Here is a 16986-nt window from a genome sequence, read left to right on the forward strand (position 1 = left end):
CCCAACCCAACCCAACCAGAAACACAGCACATTCCGATGTGTACAAACACAAGGCTGCTTTTCCACGTGCAGCTTCAGGAAGGGGCAGGGAGCCGGGGAAGCACCAAAAACGTTCTCCTGTGATTAGCACAGCTAATACTATCTCCCCAGGAGAGCCACTCCAGATACAGACCTTTGGAATGAGGTCCTGGAAGTGCTCCTGGATCACGGCAAAGGACTTTCCGCTCATGGCAAAATGGAATTTGGTCACCTGGAGGTTCTCCAGGCTTTCGTGGGCCAACTTGATGGGAATAACCTGCGGGAAAAGAGAAGGAGAGGGAGCGCTCTGAAAACGGGCCGGGCCATTCCCTTTTGGGTTTCTGGTGACACTTTGAGCTCTGCACCTGAGAAATGCCATCTAACAGGATGCTGGAAAGAGAAGGCCAGCATCCTTTAGCATCATTTATCAAGCTTAAGTTCTGGGGCGGCTCGGCAGGACTGCGGCAATTCCGCAGGATGGGTGCAGGGCCTGAAATAAGCCGTGGGGCGAGCCGTGGGGCGAGCCGGTGCCAGGACCAGCAGCCATCGGCTCGGAAGGCTGGAGGGACCACGGCGTGCACCCCACCGGGATGGCCCGGTGCTGCCTCCAGCGTGTCGACGCGCGGCGACTGCCCTCAGGGAGCGTGGGGGAGGGGGCAGGTCTCCTCCCCGGCTCGAGGGCTTGCTGGGGCCGCTGGCCAACTGGCCAGGGGGCACGCAGGAGCCGGGCCGGAGCCCTTCAGCCGATCTGGCCCTGGTGCACCCGTGCACTCGGCGTGCCAGATCCCGGTTACCTCTGGGCTGATGGCTGGCGAGCAGCCGGTGCTCCTGGTGAGGGCATCCGCGTAGTGCCAGCTGATCCGGGCCGTCTGCCCATCCCTCGGAGGCAGCGCCTCAGCAATGATCAGCTTGTCTTCGGGCAGGATCATGCCACAGTCCCTGGCCACCGAGATGGCCGTCAGCAGGTTGTCGCCTGTGGGACCAGCAGAGACGGGGCAGGGGGTTTTCCAAGGCCGCGGCTCCCACCGTCCCCAGCAAGTTCCACCAGGGGGAGCCCAAGCCACGGGCCGGGTTCACGCAGCACCGCTGCCTTGTCCGGACTGGATGGCCCGAGCGGCCCCCCCCCACGACTCGCTCCGTATCTATGCGTCTCTGTGCCGTCTGGGCACTCTGAAGGGGCTGCCGCTGGCTGCCTTTTCTGGGAGCATGAAAAAAATCTCAAAAAAAAAAAAAATTAAAAGGGAGGAGAGGCAGTGGCGGCAGCGAAAGGAATTGCAGTTGGCATGCGGAAAGAAAGCCAGACGGGTTCTGCCGCAGAGTCCCCTCGGAGACCCACAGGAGGACCGAGAGGCCAGGGAGCCCCTGGGGAGCCCAGCTGCCTGTCGGGCGCACTGGGTGTCGCTCCACCCACAAGCCGCATGCTTGCGCACCAGCTGGGCTATGCTGCTGTGTGGATACAGCCAGTGCCCTGCCCGCTGACTGCAGGCCGGCCACGCTCCTGCACGCACACCATTCCTCCCAGGGGACACCAATTAAACTGGGCTTGGCAGTGGCGGCCTGCAACCAGACAGCTGTGCATTCGCTGCACTGCGGCCCCCACCCGGGCAGGAGCACAGCTCCCGGCGGCCAGCAGCTCTCAAGAATGACGTGCAAACCTGTCACCATAACGGTGCGGATGTTGGCCTGATGCAGATCCTCAAGGACAGCTGGGGTTTCCTGCTTGAGCTTGTTCTGCATTATAATTAGCCCCATGAAATCCATGTTGCCCTCGATGGCATCTCTGCGGAAGGACGGAACAGGAAGGAGATGAAAGCACGCGTGCACAAACACACCGTTAGCAACACGGCAGCCGCCGCCCCCCCCCCATCCAACAGCAGAATCAGTCCGGGTGCAGCAGCTGGGGCAGAATCGGGCTGGATCTGCAGGGGGCAAGATTCTAAGGAGACCACAGAGAGCTCCACACCCCTTCGCAAAGTGAGAGTGCCGAGGCACAACATGCGAACCGCACACGCCGCCTGTGGACGAGGCAGCAGCGCTGGGGAGGAGGGCTCCCCGAAAATCAACCCGAGGTGCCACGGCAGCCGAAAAAGAAGGGCCACGTTAGGAGTTTCCAGGGAAAGGGCTGGGAACAGCGACGGCCGAATAGCCGGGGACTTGCAGCTGTGAGCCTTTTAGCGCAGGAATGAGCGCTGGGGCTCGGCAGACCCACACCGGAGCGCTGCGTGTGCGGCTGGTGGGCCTGGAGGCAGGCTCCTCATCGCCCCCAGCTGCCTGCCCAGTGCCGCCCGGGACAGGGAGGCCCGCACCCTCTGGCTGCCTTGGCGCCGGCGCCTTTGGACCAGAGTGGCTACGGCAGGCTCCCCGGTTTGGCCAGGCTGCCCAAGGGCACCGCTGCCTCACGGGCCTTCGGAGGCCTTCTCCAGAGGGAGCTGCCACGAGGCGAGGAGGCGGCGGGAGCCAAAGCAACGCACGGAATGCACAGTCCCCGTGCCGGGCGCGACGCGCAGAATCGGGGCCACTGCAAGGCCGCCCTCCCAAGCCGAGCTGCGCGTGCCGGGCTCCCAGCACGCCCCCAAGCAACGTACCGGCCTACGTTCTGTATCTTGTGCCAGCTCAGTTTGGATTCCAGCTTGCGGTGAGCCAAGGCGATGACCCGGAAGCCCTGCTTGGTGTATTCCTCCAGCACCCTTTCGAAATCAGCAGGCACTGCAAAACAATAAACACAGCAACCGCAGGATTAAACCGGCTGCACGTGGCCCGCCCCGGGAGAAGCAACGTGCCAGCCACGTACCCGTCTCTGGCGCGCACAGCCCGGCGACCACCTCTGGGGCTCCCTTCATGTAGGCATCCATGCGCTTCTGCCCGAGGGCCCTCGCCACCACACACATCCGTTGCAACTCGGAAGAAAACGGAAACTGCCGCACGATCCCGATCTCGTAACTCGCCTGGCGCCACACGATGAGCAGGTGAGGAGAGAGAAGCAAAGTGGCGGTTAAGCCGGCCCATTGGCCTGACGGGGACTGCAAAACCAAGAGACCGATGGCAAGGCACTCACCGAAAGCTCGAAGAGCTCCTACAAGAAATAAAAAGGGGGGGAGGGGAAACATTAATTTCTCTCTCCATGGCACTTGATTGCAAGAAACCCTCCAGAAAGCTGATGGGCAGCGGCACGTGACAGGCACGCAAAGCGGAGCCCCCCCCCCCCCCCCCATAGGATCTTCCACGGGAGGCCCCTGGCTGTGTCGAGGCAACTGGCAAGCCAGGGCGGAGCAGGAGAAGCCGGGCATGAAGGGAACGGAAGGCCTGCGACCGAGGCAGGAGCAGAGGAGGAGTGCTCTGTGGCGACCCACCATTTCTTTGTCAGCCACAGGCTTGGCGTCCGGAAGAAGCTGCTTCGGTGGGCGCACTACAGTGGGCATGATCCGATTATGGAGGGCTGTTTCCTCTTCGGTTGCTTCTTCGAGAATCTGAATGAGGCACACGTGCATTCAGACGTGCGTGCTGGAGCCGGGGGTCAGGCTAGATGGCCCGGGAGACCCCTTCTGACTCGCTCTGTGTCTGTTACACCATTCGCCTCCCGCACCAGCAGCTCTGGCAACTGACCGAGGCGTGAAACTCCTCCGGTGCCTCTGGCGAAACGGACGGGGTGAGAGGGGGTGCTCCTGCCCGCTGCACATCTGGAAACGCCCCCGCACAGCCCACCGGGCCAGGCAACCTGCCGAGGCCGGGCAGAGTCCCACTGCTCCCCCCCAACACGCCCCAGCCAGCGGGGAGCTGGGAACCCCCGTCGGCCTAAGCGTGTCCAGGAGCGTACCTCGCGTCTGATTTACCTGCAGTCAGCATAACGCTGGCCTGCCCCTCGTAACCAAACAATCGAGAAGTTCTCGAGACAGCAACGCGAGCCAAGGGACGTCCCGCCAGCAGCGTTTCTGCCCCCGAGGAAGTGCAAGCGGCAAGCGGCCAGCTCCGTGTCGGGCCGTGCGAGTCAGCGCAAAGGGCCCACAGGCTGGGCTGGGCTGGCAGGCGCAGCGGCTCCCACGCCCTGTGGCGGCAGCTCTGGGCTGCGGCGTGCGACCGCCCTGCTTCCGGCTAGGCGAGCCGCAGTGGGAGGTCGTCGCGGCTGGACCCGTTGGGCAAGCTCTGCTTGAGCTACCCCTCCGGCAGCCCACACGGAGCCACCCTCGCGGGGCTGAGCGAGCCACGGCGCGTGGCGGGTGCCGTCCAAAGGGGTGCCCTGCGCGCTGCCCCGAGGCCTCTGCTAGCGGGTCGGAGAGATGCGAGTGATGCGCTCGCCGAGCTGCTCCCTGCCCCCGCCCGGCAAAAAGAGCCCCCCCGCCTCGGCCTGCCCCCCTCCCGCCCGCCTCACCCATCCGGTGGCCTTGAACATCTTCAGGTCCAGGGGGTCTCCCGAAAGCACGCCCTCGATGTTCGTCAGGGAATGGCAGGCTGCCATGCAAGCGACGAAGGGGGACTTGACCAAGCTCTCGCTGCAGACCTCCTCTTCGGGCGAAAGGAAACTGACCGCAGGAGCAGAAAGGGTGCGGAAGTTGTTGGGACGGACAGAGCTGGGTCCAGGACGTGGCTTCTCCTCCTAAAGCCAGCGCCCGCCCCCCGGCCTACCGTTCACAGGGCACCCGATGCGACCTGGCCAGAGCGCCGGATGGATCTGCTCGCAGCCCAGCGGAATGCAGCCGGGCAGGGCCGCCCGGCCGGGGAGATGCGCCCAGCCCCAGAGCCGCCTCTCCCGCAAGCCCCGCTCCTGGGCAGCACCTCTTCTCTGGGCCGGCGCCTTATTTTAGGGGCGTGGAAAGCCAGGGGCAACATCCCGGCCCATCACTTACCGGGCATTTTCGACTCTTTGGATCGCCCAGAGATCCAGGCCATCTTCGGTAAGGGTGCCCGTCTATGGATGGGTGGAGGGAAAACGGAGCGTCAGAGCAGTGCCGAAACCAAGCCACGCCGCGGGGCGCGTACCCGGCCCCTCCTCTGTTCAGCAGGCTCCTCGAGCCCTTCCTCCCAGGCAGCTCGCAGAAGAAATCCCCTGTGCCCGCCTTGCTGACCGCGTCCTCCTCGGCCTCCTGCGGAAGTCCTGGCCCACAGCACCAGGCGCCCCTGCCCACTGCCCGGCTGGCTGGGGCTGACAGAGGCGGGTCGGGTTCCAAAAGGTCCGGCACGCAGCCGAATTGGGGAGGCTGCTCCCCGCACGCCACGCTAAGGCTTCCACACAGCCAATGATCCCAGTTGCAGAAGCGCAGAAACGGGCTCCGCACGCACGGAGCCACGCGTGTGACGCACACAGACCACGAAGAGGAACACAAGTGACCTACAGAAGGCGCCGCACATGCCACTCCCCCCAGAGCGTCGGAGCTGCTGCGCTGCAAGGCGACCCCCGCGTGCTCCCGGGAGGAAGCGGGCCTGCCCAGGGGCACCAGAGGGAGCCATTCGCCCTCCCCAGCTCAGGGGAAAGCAGAAGCCAGGGGCGTGGCGGGGGGGGGGGGGGCGGAAACAAGATTTCCTCTGGTCCCATGAGACCTCCAGCTCCCTCAAGAGCGGCACACCCATCCTCTCGAGCAGCGGGGGGAGGCGTCCCGGCTCTGCCTGACCCCACAGGCCGGCCTCCTCGGGGCCCCCTGGCCCTCCTCCACAGGCCCAAGGCAGCGCTCCCCACCCGAAGGCCTGAGGAGGTGGCAGGCGGGAGCAGCAGACCAAGGCGAGGGCTGGGGTCGCCCCCGCCCCCAGCAGCCCCCGGGGGCAGGGGGGCCGCGCTGGCCTCGAGGCCCCTCCCACAGCGCCCAGGGGGGGACCGGCTCCACCCGCACAGGAGGGCCGGCGAGCAGCAAGACCTTATCGAAGCACACGAGGTTCATCTGGCCGCAGATGTTGATCCGCTGGGGGCTGATGCAGAAGATGCCGTGCTGCTTCAGCCGCCGCTGGGCATACACGATCCCGGCGGTTAGCGCCGCCGGCAGGGCCGGGGGCACCGTGATGGTGATGATGTCCAGGGACTTGATGAGGATGGTCTCGGCCGGCGCCTGTGGGACAGGTGGGCTCCGTGAGCAGGAGCCGTGGAGGCCGGCTCTGCCGCGGGGTCCGTGGCGGCACCGAGGGCTGCTGGGGGTGGCCGAGCCATTCCCAAACGGCTCGCATGGCGAGAAACGTGGGGCGGAGAGGCGCCAGGCGGCTCTCGCAGGCTCCCCCAAGACACGCCCTAGCCTCCTCCTGAATGCGCGTGGCACTCCAGGTTATGTGGGACGGCAGTGCCAGCGTCCCTCAGCAGCGGCCTCCAACATGTGCCTCTCCCTGTCCGGCGCGAGGGCCACTTTCTGGCGGGGCTCGGGCCAGAGCAGTGCAGGGCTGCCCCCCGCCTGAGCCTGGGGCCGCGGCCACCCGGCAGCCTGCCGGCATAGGAGCCGCAGCGCCCTCACCTGCGCTTCTCTCAGAGGCCTCCGAGGGGAACTGCGGAAGCGGCTGCTCCGGCCTGGGCCAAGCACGGCCAGCGGGGAGCACGTGAACAGGGCCGTCCCGAGAGCGCTTCTGCCTGTATATGCCGTCCGCTTGCTGCATGGCTTTCCTCCCACAGCCCCGGCAGTGACCAGGGGAAGGAGGGGGGCGAGGGTGCGGAGCGCACCACCGCCTCCTGCCCCTCCACTGCCCGCCCCACACCTGGCGTGCCCGGCACATGCCTGCGGGCAAGGCCTGCAACCAGCCCACAAAGGGGGAGCGCACCCCGAGGAGGCTGCCCGCAGGAAGCGGCTCCGGGCGGCGGGATGCTCCGGATCGCCTCGAGACCTACGGGGAGGCCGCGGGGCTCAGCGCCCACCTCGTGAAGGATGCTGATGACAACCGTGTAGAGGAACCCGACTCCCGCCACGCCCACGAGGCAGAGCAGGAAGAGGTAGGCGTCTCGGTAGAGCTTGAAGTCCGTCGGCTTCGGGTACAAGATCGAGCGGACCAGCTGCCCCTTGGAAGTGCTGAAGCCTGTGAGGAAGGGCAGTTTGGAGATGCACCAGAAACGCATGCCCCCCCCCCCCAATGCCCCCCCCCCGGGAAGCCACGCCAGCGTGCAGGTAAGGCCATGCAAACCCCCACGAGGCAGAACGAGGTGCTGCGGAGGGCGGGCGGAGGAGACTCCGAGGGGATCTGTTGGCGACATGCAGGTATGTGAGGGGACGGGGAGAGATGGAGGTGGGGAGAGACCTGTCCTCCCCTGCAGAGGAGGGCAGGACGCGCTCCAACGGAGCAAAGCTCAGGGAACCTAGGTTCCCTTTGGATGCCAGGAAGCACTTCCTGACAGTCAGGACCCCCAGGGTGTGGAATGGGCTTCCACGAGAGGTCGTTGAGGCCCCATCGGTGAGGGTGCTCAAAGATAGGCTGGACGTGCCCATGGTGGGCATGTTGTGAGTGGAGCCAGCTGGAGCCGGGGGTCAGACTAGATGGCCCGGGAGACCCCTTCTGACTCGCTCTGTTTCTATGTTCCTGCCATGCTCCCGGCTGCAGCTCGTGCTGGTCCTCTCCTGCGGGGCCTCTCCTGGGAAGCGGCCTGAAAGGGACCGGCCGCGTCATCGCTGAGTGCAAGCAAGCGGGTCTTCGGGCCCTCCAAGAGGCCCCTGGGTCAGGCCGAAGGCCTCTGCGGTCCAGCTCCATGCCACACGGTGCACCGGCTTCCCCCGTGGCTGGCACACAGAGGCCCCCTGCGCAGCCACCCTGACCGGCAGCGCCGACAGCCCCGGCCTCCCAAAATGCGCCTGGCGGCCTTGCACAGCCGGCCAAGCCAGCAGCCGCCACTCGGCCTTGCAGGAGCAATTCCCGTAGCCGAATCGTGTGCCCTGCGAAGAAATCCCTCCCTTGAGCTGCCTCAGCTCTCCCACCACTCGGCCTCCTGGGATGCCCCCGCCGGGCTCCAGGCCTGAGGGCAGGAGAAGACCGCACAGAGGAGCGGGGCCTCCTCGGCAGGGGTGCGAGGCCTCCCACGGGGCAGCCGCAGGGCAGGGACTGGCGTGTGAGCGGAGGGAGCCCCCTCAGCGTCCCCCGTGAAGGGGTCTCAGGCTGCGGGCCAAGAGGCCTTCCACCAAGGTGCGGACGAGGCCACCGGCACTGCATTCGAGTGGGCATCAGATTCGCCACGAGCTGCGGCGGAGGGAGGAAGAGCAAAGGGACCCGAATCAACCCTGGCCGAACTCGGACCGCGCGCCGCCTTTCCATACCGCCCAGGGCACTGACTTCAGCACGGACGGGCATTTGCTGGGCCCCAAAACAAAGCACTGGCAGCACCAGCAGAACGAAAGAGGCGGGGTCCCAGCGGGACTCCAGCCGCTCCCCTCCCTCCCCGCCCCCTGCCGCGCCGCGGGATGCCAAGGCCGCCTGGTCTGGGTCAGGGGCTGCCCTCGGGGGGTCCACAGGGCCACGAGGAGCCGCCTGGCCTGGCCAAGGCGGCTCGCCTCCCTCTCCCCCCCCCCGTGCAGAAATGTGGGGGCCACTGAGGCAGGCCGTCCTGTGCCCAAGCCCGATTCAGCGCTCTGGAAGCAGCACTCAGCACCCTCCGGCTTGGAGCTCGGCTGCCTGAAGGCCGCTTGCTCCCTATCCGCCTGCCCAGCCCCCGCGGTGCCTCAGTGGTCCTGCTGCAGGGGCACTGGCCAAAGGGAGAGAGCTCAGCGGCTCCCAAGAGTGGCGCCCGGCTGTGGGCGCGCTTCCCGGAGAGGCTCGCCCGGCACCTCACTGGGCTTCTTCCGGCGCCAGGGGAAGGCTCCGTGTTTCCCGGGGTTTTTCGCCATTCAGCTTCTGTTGTTTTAACCCCTCGCTACACTTTAGATGCATGTCCTGCTGCCGGGAGACTTTTAAACTCCTCCAGTACCTTTCGGAAACGAACTGACGTGAGCTGAGAGAGACCGTCAGCGATCAGCTGGCCTATGACGTAATGAGCACACACAGGGCACAGAGCCACCCGGAGCCAGGAGCCGGGGGCCCAAGGGCGCTACCTGTCCGCACGACGACGGCTCGGACGAGCTCTCCGGTGTAGAAGCGGGTCTGGATGACGGTGGTGCCGCAGAACAGGGTGTGCCTGCGGTGCCCCTCCGGGCTGTAGGGCCCGTCCTCCGGGGCTTGGGGCTCCTCGCTGGGCCTGGGCAGGCTGGTCTTCGTTACGGGCACGCTCTCCCCTGCGGGGAGGGGAAGTCTCAGGCCCGCTGCGGGGCGACGCAGCCCACCCCCGGCCTCTGCGGCGGGACGGGGCCCACGCGGGGGCGCCCGGGGGCCCTCGGGGGTACCTGTCAACATGCTTTCGTTCACGATGCAAGTGCCGCTCACGAGTACGGCATCGCAGGGCATGATCATCCCGTTCAGCGGGACCACGACCACGTCCCCAGGCACGAGGTCTGTGGACAGGATCTCCTCAATTCCTGCATGGCAGAAACGGTCGCACACATGAAAGGCGGCGACGGGCACAGCACGGCCCCCTTTCTGGATTCTTTTTTGGGGGGCTGCTCAGGTCTCCCCCACCCCAGAACAGCTAGTTCTGCCTCAGCAGAGCCAGCCGTCGTTGAGAGGAGGCCCTTGACACGACACGGCGAAGCCGCCCAGCTGGCGTGAGGCAGAGAGGCAGAGGGGGCTGCGCTGGCCCCACAGCTGCCCCGTGCGGCCATCCCTGCCCTGGGACGCCTGCAGCCACGCGGGGCCCAGCAGGGAGCTCCCCCAGCAGCATCCCGGGGGCCACGGTGGAGGGACGAGGCAGCCGCCACGGTGAGCTCAGCACGGCCACGCCAGAGTCCCTGCGGCACACGCAGAGCCCACGCCGCGCTCGCCAAGCAGCTCCCCGGTGCCGCCTGCCCCACAGCCGGCCGTGTCGCCCAGGTCGGGAGGCCATCCCAATCCGCCGAGGGCAGAGCAACTGCGTTGGCGCAGAGCCGGAAACGGGCCACCCTGACGAACCCCTCCCAGGCGTGCCCAGCACAGCAGCCGGGTGAGCGCGGCCCAAGCGAGCGTGCAGGAGGCCGCGTGGCTGGCGGAGGCGGGGGGTGCTGCGTGGCTGCCGGGGGCCGCAGGCCTGGGGGGGCTCTTGTGAACTGTGGCCCCAAGCGGGTCGGCGGCCACGCTCCGCAGGCCCCGCCAGCGGGTCGCTTTCCAGGCAACGCCCCCCCCCGCCCCCTCCCCCTACCTTGACTGGCTCTGCAGACGGACACCCTGACGACGCTGTGGGCGGCCACCATGTCATGCAGCATCATGTATTGCTGGGGGGGGGCAGAAAAGGTGTCACCGAGCAGAAGCACCACCGCAGCCCTGCAAAGAGGCGCTTCCCGACCCCCCCCCGCGGGGCAGCTGAGCCCCGAGCAGGCGGCCTGGAGCGAGTGGAGGGGCCTCGTGGCGAATGGAGGCGGAGGGCTGGCTCGTCCGCCAGCCAGCGAGAGGTGGCCAACCATTCTGGAGGGGCACCAGGAAGGCCCTTCTGCCCGCCCGACAGGGAGGCGGGGGCTGTGCCGGGAACGGCTTGGCCGGGCACGCTGCTCCGTCCGGCTGCCGTGCCTGACGCCACACACACAGCCTGGTCCAGCACAGCGGCCAGCCCGAGCCCACGTCACGGTGGTCCCTCGGGAGCAACACGGGGTGGGGGGGGGGGGAAGGAAGCAGGCATAGAATGAAACCGCGCCACAGCGTGATGGTCCGGTTATTCTCTGCCCGCGACACACGCACACCCTGGGCAAGCGGGCAGACCTGCATGGCACCAAAACCCGGGAACCGGCGAGGCCAGTGGGCCACCTGCAGGCAAACCCTCCCCTTTCCTGAGTGGCACTCAGGGGCTGCCAACCAGGGAAGGCATGTGGAGTGGGGGCCGGGCAGGGGCTGCAGCTCCTCCGCTGGGCAGGCAGAGGCGTGGCCCTGTCCAAAACGGAAGGGGCACTTCCAGCCCGACGAGCTGCTGGCTGCAGGGGGCGGAACAAAGCCCGCAGTGGGTCCAAGCTATACTGCGTCAACCTTCCGAGCGGCTCAGAGCTTCCAGAACTGCCCCCCAGAAAGGCGGCTGGGAAGCCAGACCGCTTCTGCCCGGAGTGCAGAGCAGCAAAGCAGCGGCTGCTCCTGAATGATCTCCGCCCCCCCAGCGGAGAGGGGGGCACAACGCCTCGTGACCCCTGGGGTGCCAGAGCACCGTGGGCACGGTGTCTGCAGCTGACGGCTCAGGGAGCGAAGGTCCCTGGCAGGGCGGCCTGGTGTGCGAGAGCCCAGGCGCCCCCCTGGCTAGCCCGCCCCCCCACCCTCCCTCCGGCTCTGTCCGGACTGACCTTCCGGATGGCGTACAGGGAGCTGGCAATGGAGATCAGAGACATCAGCATGATGGCTGCTGCATAGTAGTAATAGTCATCTGTGCTCCACAATATCACACTGAACAGCTGGAAAATGTAAAAAGGGTTGAGGACCTGCGGGGGGGGGGGGGGGGGGCAGGAAAGGAGAGAGGGAACACAAAACGGCATGTTACGTCCCTTGGCTCATCACCTCTCCGGCGTGCTGAGCGCCAGGAGCCCCGGCCGTCCGGTGCCATCCTCGCCTCTGAGCGAGCTGGAACGAAACGATGGGCCGGGGCAAGCTGACCCGCGGAGGGGAAGGAGGGAAGGGCCTCCGGCCGCAGAACCGGCATGGGAATCGCCTGGGCGGGTGGCGGGGGCCGGCTGGGCCCGGGCCCCCGCCCCTCTCGCGCCCTGCACCAGCCCAGGACACGCCAGGCCCTCCGGGGCTCCCAGGCCCTCCGGGGCACGGTGTGCGGCCCTCGCACAGGGCACACCGCCACCCGCTCGGCCTCGTTTCAGAGGCACGGGTCCCGCACAGACTGGGTCCCACTCACGGGGGGAGAACAAAGGACCCAGTTGGCGCAAATACGAATGGCTCCCACGATCCGCCACCAGCCCACAAGATCCAGAGCTGCACGCAACCGGAGGGAGCGACCCAGCGGCGAGACTCGCTGGCGCCGCACCCCCACCCTGCACTCGCAGAAATCCTTGCCAGGAAGCAGCAAGTGCCGGGCCCTTACCTCCTTGATCAAAAGCTTAAAAATGGAGGGCACCTTCACGGCAATTTCATTTACTCCGTAGAACAACTGCCTGTGTCAAAAGGAAGCAGAAAACACTTCGCTGGGGTGCGAAAGCCGGCTGCTGGCCAGAGGGGGTGAGTCTCTACCCGGGGGGGGGGGGAACGTGCCCTGCCCCCGCCATCCTGCCCTGCACCTCCCTCCAGGCCCAGCACAGCCAAGGTGCGGGCTGATGGGATTTGCAGCCACAGCACCTGGACGGCCACAGGCGCGTCCCACAGACAGGCACGCGCCTGACTCTCGGGCTGCTGGCAGCGGCGGTGAGGTCGCCGCGCAGCCGTGGGAGCCCCCGGGAGCTGCTGAGCCAGGCCCTCCCCCTTGGTCCGGCCTCCTCCACGGGGAGTGTCCGTGAGGATCCACGGGGCGCAGAAGGACAGCGCAGGCCGCCCCGGGTCCGTGCGGGAGGAAGGGGCGTGGGGAAGGCGAATGACGAGCAACCTATGACGGCTCGGGATTTAAAGGAAGCCTTCCGCCTCGGACAGGCAGGCACCAGCACCCCCGGATGCCGCCCTGCCAGGGGCCGCCCGGAAGACGCCCCTTCATTTCTGCGAGGGCGCACCTGTACTCCTGCATGGCCTCCGTCAGCCCCGTGCTGTGCTCGTTGTGCACTGAAGAGCAGGATGTGGCCTCCTCCAGGCCCCTGGAGGGAGAGGAGATGGTGAAATGAAACACAGGCACCCGGGCAGGCAGAGCGGTCCCCTTCCGTCCACGACTGCCTCTTACTTTATCAAGCCAAAGTTTTGGGTCACCTCATTCCAGAAATACTTCATGCTGTGGTGGGTGAAATAACGGGCCTGGAAGGACAGAGAGAACCACTGTCAGGCAGCCCGATCGCCACGTGGCAGGCGCTTCCTGCCACAGCACGCCGAGCCGCTACCACACGCTTCCACTGGCTCGGGCACACGATGATGCCCTTCTTCTGGTAGGGGGCTGCTACTTCTGAAACGGGGAAATGCCCGTTCAACGTCCGAAAGGTGAATTCTGTACCTGCAGGTATTTGTTCCCGAAAGCATTTGTGCCCATTAATTAGGCAGCGGAATTGTAGCTTTCACAATCACACCCAACATATGAGCCACGGTGCCCGTTCTAACAGGCCACGCTGGCAAAGGCGCCGAGTCGGAGGAGGGGAACAGAGAGTGGGGCAGCCTCTCCCGTGGCCGGACCCTTATGAGCCCCCCCGCGAGAAGCCCCCTTCCTCGGCAAGCTGTGCCAGCGGAGGCTTCTCCTTGGAGCGTCAGGCTTGCTCCAGGGACGGTGCTCGAGAGCCTCTGACCGCCGCCTCCGGCATCCAAAGCTTCCCGCGGGGCCCGTCCAGCTGCCGGCCGACACGCAGAAGGCTCACGCAGAGGCTGCCGCCCCCGACCAGGCCGTGCAAGGGCAGCAGGCAGCCCACGGGCAGCACGGCGTCGGGGGGGCCCCAGTGCGGGACCGAGAGGCACGTCACCAGGTTGCACGCGTGGGGCAAAGAGATCTCTCTGGGCAGAGTGAGGGAGGAGAGGAAGGGACTCCCGCTCTGGAAATGGAGGCAGGCCCCGCCCTGCCGGGGAAGAACCGCGCAGTCTCAAAAGGAAGCCGGGCCCCGGCGTGCTCTGGGGGGAGGGGGCCCCCAGCAGAAAGGACGGCCCAGGCGGGCATGGGCTCCGGGCCGAAGACGCCATGGCTCCGAGGCCAGGCCTGGCTGGGTCCAGATGAGGGAGCGGCAGCCACACACTGGCGCGGGCGGTTCTGGGCCTCTCCAGGCACGCGTCCTTCAGCCCGCCGGGCAGAGCCGTAGAGGGCTCCCTCCCGCACCAAGTGGTGGGGTTGGGGTCTTTGGGCGGTGGGGATGCCCCAGCACGGGGCGGTTTCCCCTGCCAGGACTTGAGGGGTCGGTTCACAGGTGCCCAGGGACGGACTGGCTAGCGGTGGCAGGGCAGGGCAGGGCAGGGCAGGCAAGCCTTTGCTTACCTTGCCCACAACCCCGGGAGGGCCCCATCTTAACCAAAAGGAAAACAAGACCCCCCGGGCTCTTTTGTCTCTGCAGCGGTTCCGGAGCCCTGACAGCTCGACGGGCGGCAACCTGGCTGCTGCTTCTGGAGCAAAGCCGCTTTTTGCACCAAGGTGGCAAAATGAGGCTCATTCCGTGCGTGGCGCCCAAGCAGCCCCACACGCCCGCTCCTGCCGCCTGCCTGTGCCCGCCAGCTCAGCCCTCCCTTTGAAGCAAGCTCCGGGCGACACGCCAGTGCCCTCCGGCCTTCCTCCTCGTGCACCGCAGCCTCCTGCCAAGGGCACCCACCGGCGCAGGGTGCTGCCCGAGGCTCTTCAGCAGCTGCTTCGGGCGCTCCGATCCTGCGGCAGGGCCGGCTCTGCCCTGGGGACTCAACACCCGAGGGGCAGGATCGCAAGCTCTGGGCCAGGCTGTCACCTCACTTAACAGTGCAAAGGTGTTTCAGGATCAGTGGCCCAACAGGCGGACGCCAGCGGAGGTGGAGGCGCAGGACGTCTCTCGCCAAGAGGGCCTTGCTTTCTCGCAAGACGCCTGTCAGGGAAAGAAATCAGCCTCCGGCTCTCGCCAGGCAGGCCCTTTTGGGGCGGGGAAGGCAGGGAAGGGGCTGCTCAGAAGTACCTCCTGCAGCCGGCACTGTGGACGCCTCTTCCGGCCACTCCCCTCCTCTTCGGAGCCATCCGGGTGCGCATGACCGCCGCAGCCATCGGTGGCCTCCTCTGCCAGGCACTCGGGAGCCTGCAACGGGTGGGACCCCAGAGCAAGGGCCACGCGAACCTTCGCACAAAAGCACATCTGAAATTCATCCTTTGGGAAAGGTTTGCAAAAGAAAGGAAGGGGGAAAATGTGAGCACCCACACGCAGACGAGCGAGCGGTCGTCAGACGCAGCTGGCAACTCAGTCCGAGAAAACGTCAACCCCGTCATGCTGAAGGAGAGCCTGCACAGCACGGCAGCGCTCCACCCGCAGGGCCACAGGCGGGGCGACACCAGGGCAGCCTCAAGCCGGCCAGGCTGCAGGCAGGGCCGGCCAGACACTCGTGAGGAGCCTGCGAGTGGCACCCCCGGGTCACTCGGAGGCGCCTGCCTCCATCCCCCAGGAGCCCGCCAGCTGGTCCTCCCCCGAGTGCCTCTGCCCGCTCTCCCCACAACAGGCAAAGAAGTCCATACCTGCCCCCCCCCGCACTTTTTTGTCTCCGCTGACCAGCAGCACTGCCACAATCTCTCCTTGCGGGGGAGCTGCCCCTCTGCGCTCGCCCCAGCCCGGCTGAGCCACGTGGGGCCGCCCTGGCGCCAGGCGAAGCAGCACTCCCGGGCACTCAGAGGCTCCGGCAGCAGCGGCAGAGGAACAGACACACGGGCGTGCGTGGGGGCCCCGCGGCTGCTGAGGGCCTCAGCCAGCTGCTCCGGGGACACATCCTGCGGAGCAGCGGCAAAGGCACACACCGCGGGCAGGCCGAAGCCCGCGGGGCTCCTGTGCTGGACACCGAGCCAGCACCCGCTCCCTCCCACGCGCTGCGCGAGGAAGCGGCCAACGCCACCACCCGGGGCCCCCTCCGGCCGGCCGGCCAGGCCCCGCAGGACAGAAGGGCCAGCGCCAGCTCACCGTTGTTCTCAGCAGCACCACCTCGCACGTGGCAAGCGGGGCCCTCCGGCACGTCGCCTTCACCAGCCACTCGGGCTTCCAGTAGAGGAGGAGGAGGAGGAAGCCGCAGGTGCCCAGCGCCCCCACGGCCACCAGCGCCAGCTTCCATCGGCACAGGGCATAGCCACAGATCTTCTGCAAGGACACAAGAGGCAAGGGCACCGTGACGCCTGACCTGGGAGGGCCCTCCAACCGGGAGGCTGCCAGCGCTCCGGCGTAGTGGGGGCTGCAGCACTGTCCCCCGCCCCTCAGTCCCCTCCCCAGGACCCCAAGGATGCTGCAGGAACATCAGCTGCCCACCCCTGCCCTGCCCTGCCCTGCCAGTTGGGAGCAGGTCTGCTCGTGAGCCAGCCCCCTCTCCCAGCATCCCCAGGATCCCCAGTGTGGGGAGTTTGGCAGCCACCCCCTCCCGAGTTCAACAGGGAGGGGCGCAAGGGTGGGCAGGCCGCCTTCTCCCCAGCCCCCCACTGGGAAGGCGGCAGAGGGAGCTCCCTCCCCTCCCAGAGGCAGGAAAGTGCTCCCCCATGGCCGCTGCTCAGGTGAGCCCCAGCCCCGCAGCCACCCCTTGGGAAGCAGGGCAGGGGGGCAGCACGCTGCGTCGCCATGTGCCATGCAAGCCCAGCCCTTGGGAGGAAGGGAAGGCTGCCCCGTCCCGCCTGCCTGCCCTGCCGCAGCAGCGGGGCGGGGGGGCGATGGCGAGTGCCGCTCGGGGCAGGGGCAGGGGCAGGGGCAGGGGCAGGGGCAGGGGCAGGGGCAGAACCCGGAGGCCACGTTTCTCAACTAGTAGTTTCTCAACTACTTGAGAAAAACAATTACCATTTCCTCTTCTTCGCCTTCATTGAGTAACTTTTCCTCGTTCTCCATGTTCAGTGTGAAGTGGAGCTTCTTCGTGTCAGACACAGGAAGGCCTGTACAAGGGACAGAGGGAAAACCACTCTCAAAGGAGCTGCCGGAAGGATCCGCTCGCTCTGCAGGGGCTGCAGATACTCTCCTCGGGGCTCCTCGTCCCTCTGCCGCCCCGGTTCGCACAGCATCGACCAGCGCCGAAGCGAGAGCCTCCCTGCATTTCAACTTGCCGAGAGAGGTGCTCACACGCAACCCAACTTCCTGATGGAAGCAACTCTTCAGTCCGCAGTCAGGTTTTTTTTTATTCTTTTTTAAAATAATTTTTAAAATATTTTTTTAAATTAAAACAATTTTTTTAATTCTCACTTGCACATCCCACCACTGGAATAAAATTTCCCTTCATTGCTGCATTTGTGGGAATTGT

The 16986-nt window shown here is 66.5% G+C and overlaps 1 protein-coding gene across 3 annotated transcripts in view; it reads right to left on the reverse strand.

Annotated features, from left to right (window-relative positions):
- Nucleotides 1-16773, reverse strand: part of ATP13A3 (ATPase 13A3) — a 29854-nt gene extending 13081 nt beyond the window's left edge. For 2 of the 3 annotated variants that reach the window (XM_044421142.1, XM_044421140.1), the window contains exons 1-21: nt 16533-16773; nt 15678-15851; nt 14694-14879; nt 12812-12882; nt 12648-12728; nt 12032-12101; nt 11289-11423; nt 10169-10241; nt 9282-9413; nt 8994-9173; nt 6839-6996; nt 5862-6050; nt 4860-4921; nt 4385-4535; nt 3369-3485; nt 3074-3091; nt 2810-2963; nt 2604-2724; nt 1674-1798; nt 813-991; nt 173-295 (exon numbers count right to left, since the gene is read on the reverse strand). In XM_044421142.1, the coding sequence (XP_044277077.1) occupies nt 173-295; nt 813-991; nt 1674-1798; nt 2604-2724; nt 2810-2963; nt 3074-3091; nt 3369-3485; nt 4385-4535; nt 4860-4921; nt 5862-6050; nt 6839-6996; nt 8994-9173; nt 9282-9413; nt 10169-10241; nt 11289-11423; nt 12032-12101; nt 12648-12728; nt 12812-12882; nt 14694-14879; nt 15678-15851; nt 16533-16580 (2547 nt within the window). In that variant the 5' untranslated portion in view covers nt 16581-16773. Of the gene's footprint in view, nt 1-172; nt 296-812; nt 992-1673; nt 1799-2603; nt 2725-2809; nt 2964-3073; nt 3092-3368; nt 3486-4384; nt 4536-4859; nt 4922-5861; nt 6051-6838; nt 6997-8993; nt 9174-9281; nt 9414-10168; nt 10242-11288; nt 11424-12031; nt 12102-12647; nt 12729-12811; nt 12883-14693; nt 14880-15677; nt 15852-16532 lie in introns of those variants that run through there. The other variant, XM_044421143.1, reaches the window with a different exon arrangement.
- Nucleotides 16774-16986: the final 213 nt, after the last annotated feature.

The sequence above is a fragment of the Varanus komodoensis genome, unplaced genomic scaffold (assembly GCF_004798865.1).
Source record: "Varanus komodoensis strain SLA01 unplaced genomic scaffold, ASM479886v1 scaffold115, whole genome shotgun sequence".
NCBI lineage: Eukaryota > Metazoa > Chordata > Lepidosauria > Squamata > Varanidae > Varanus > Varanus komodoensis.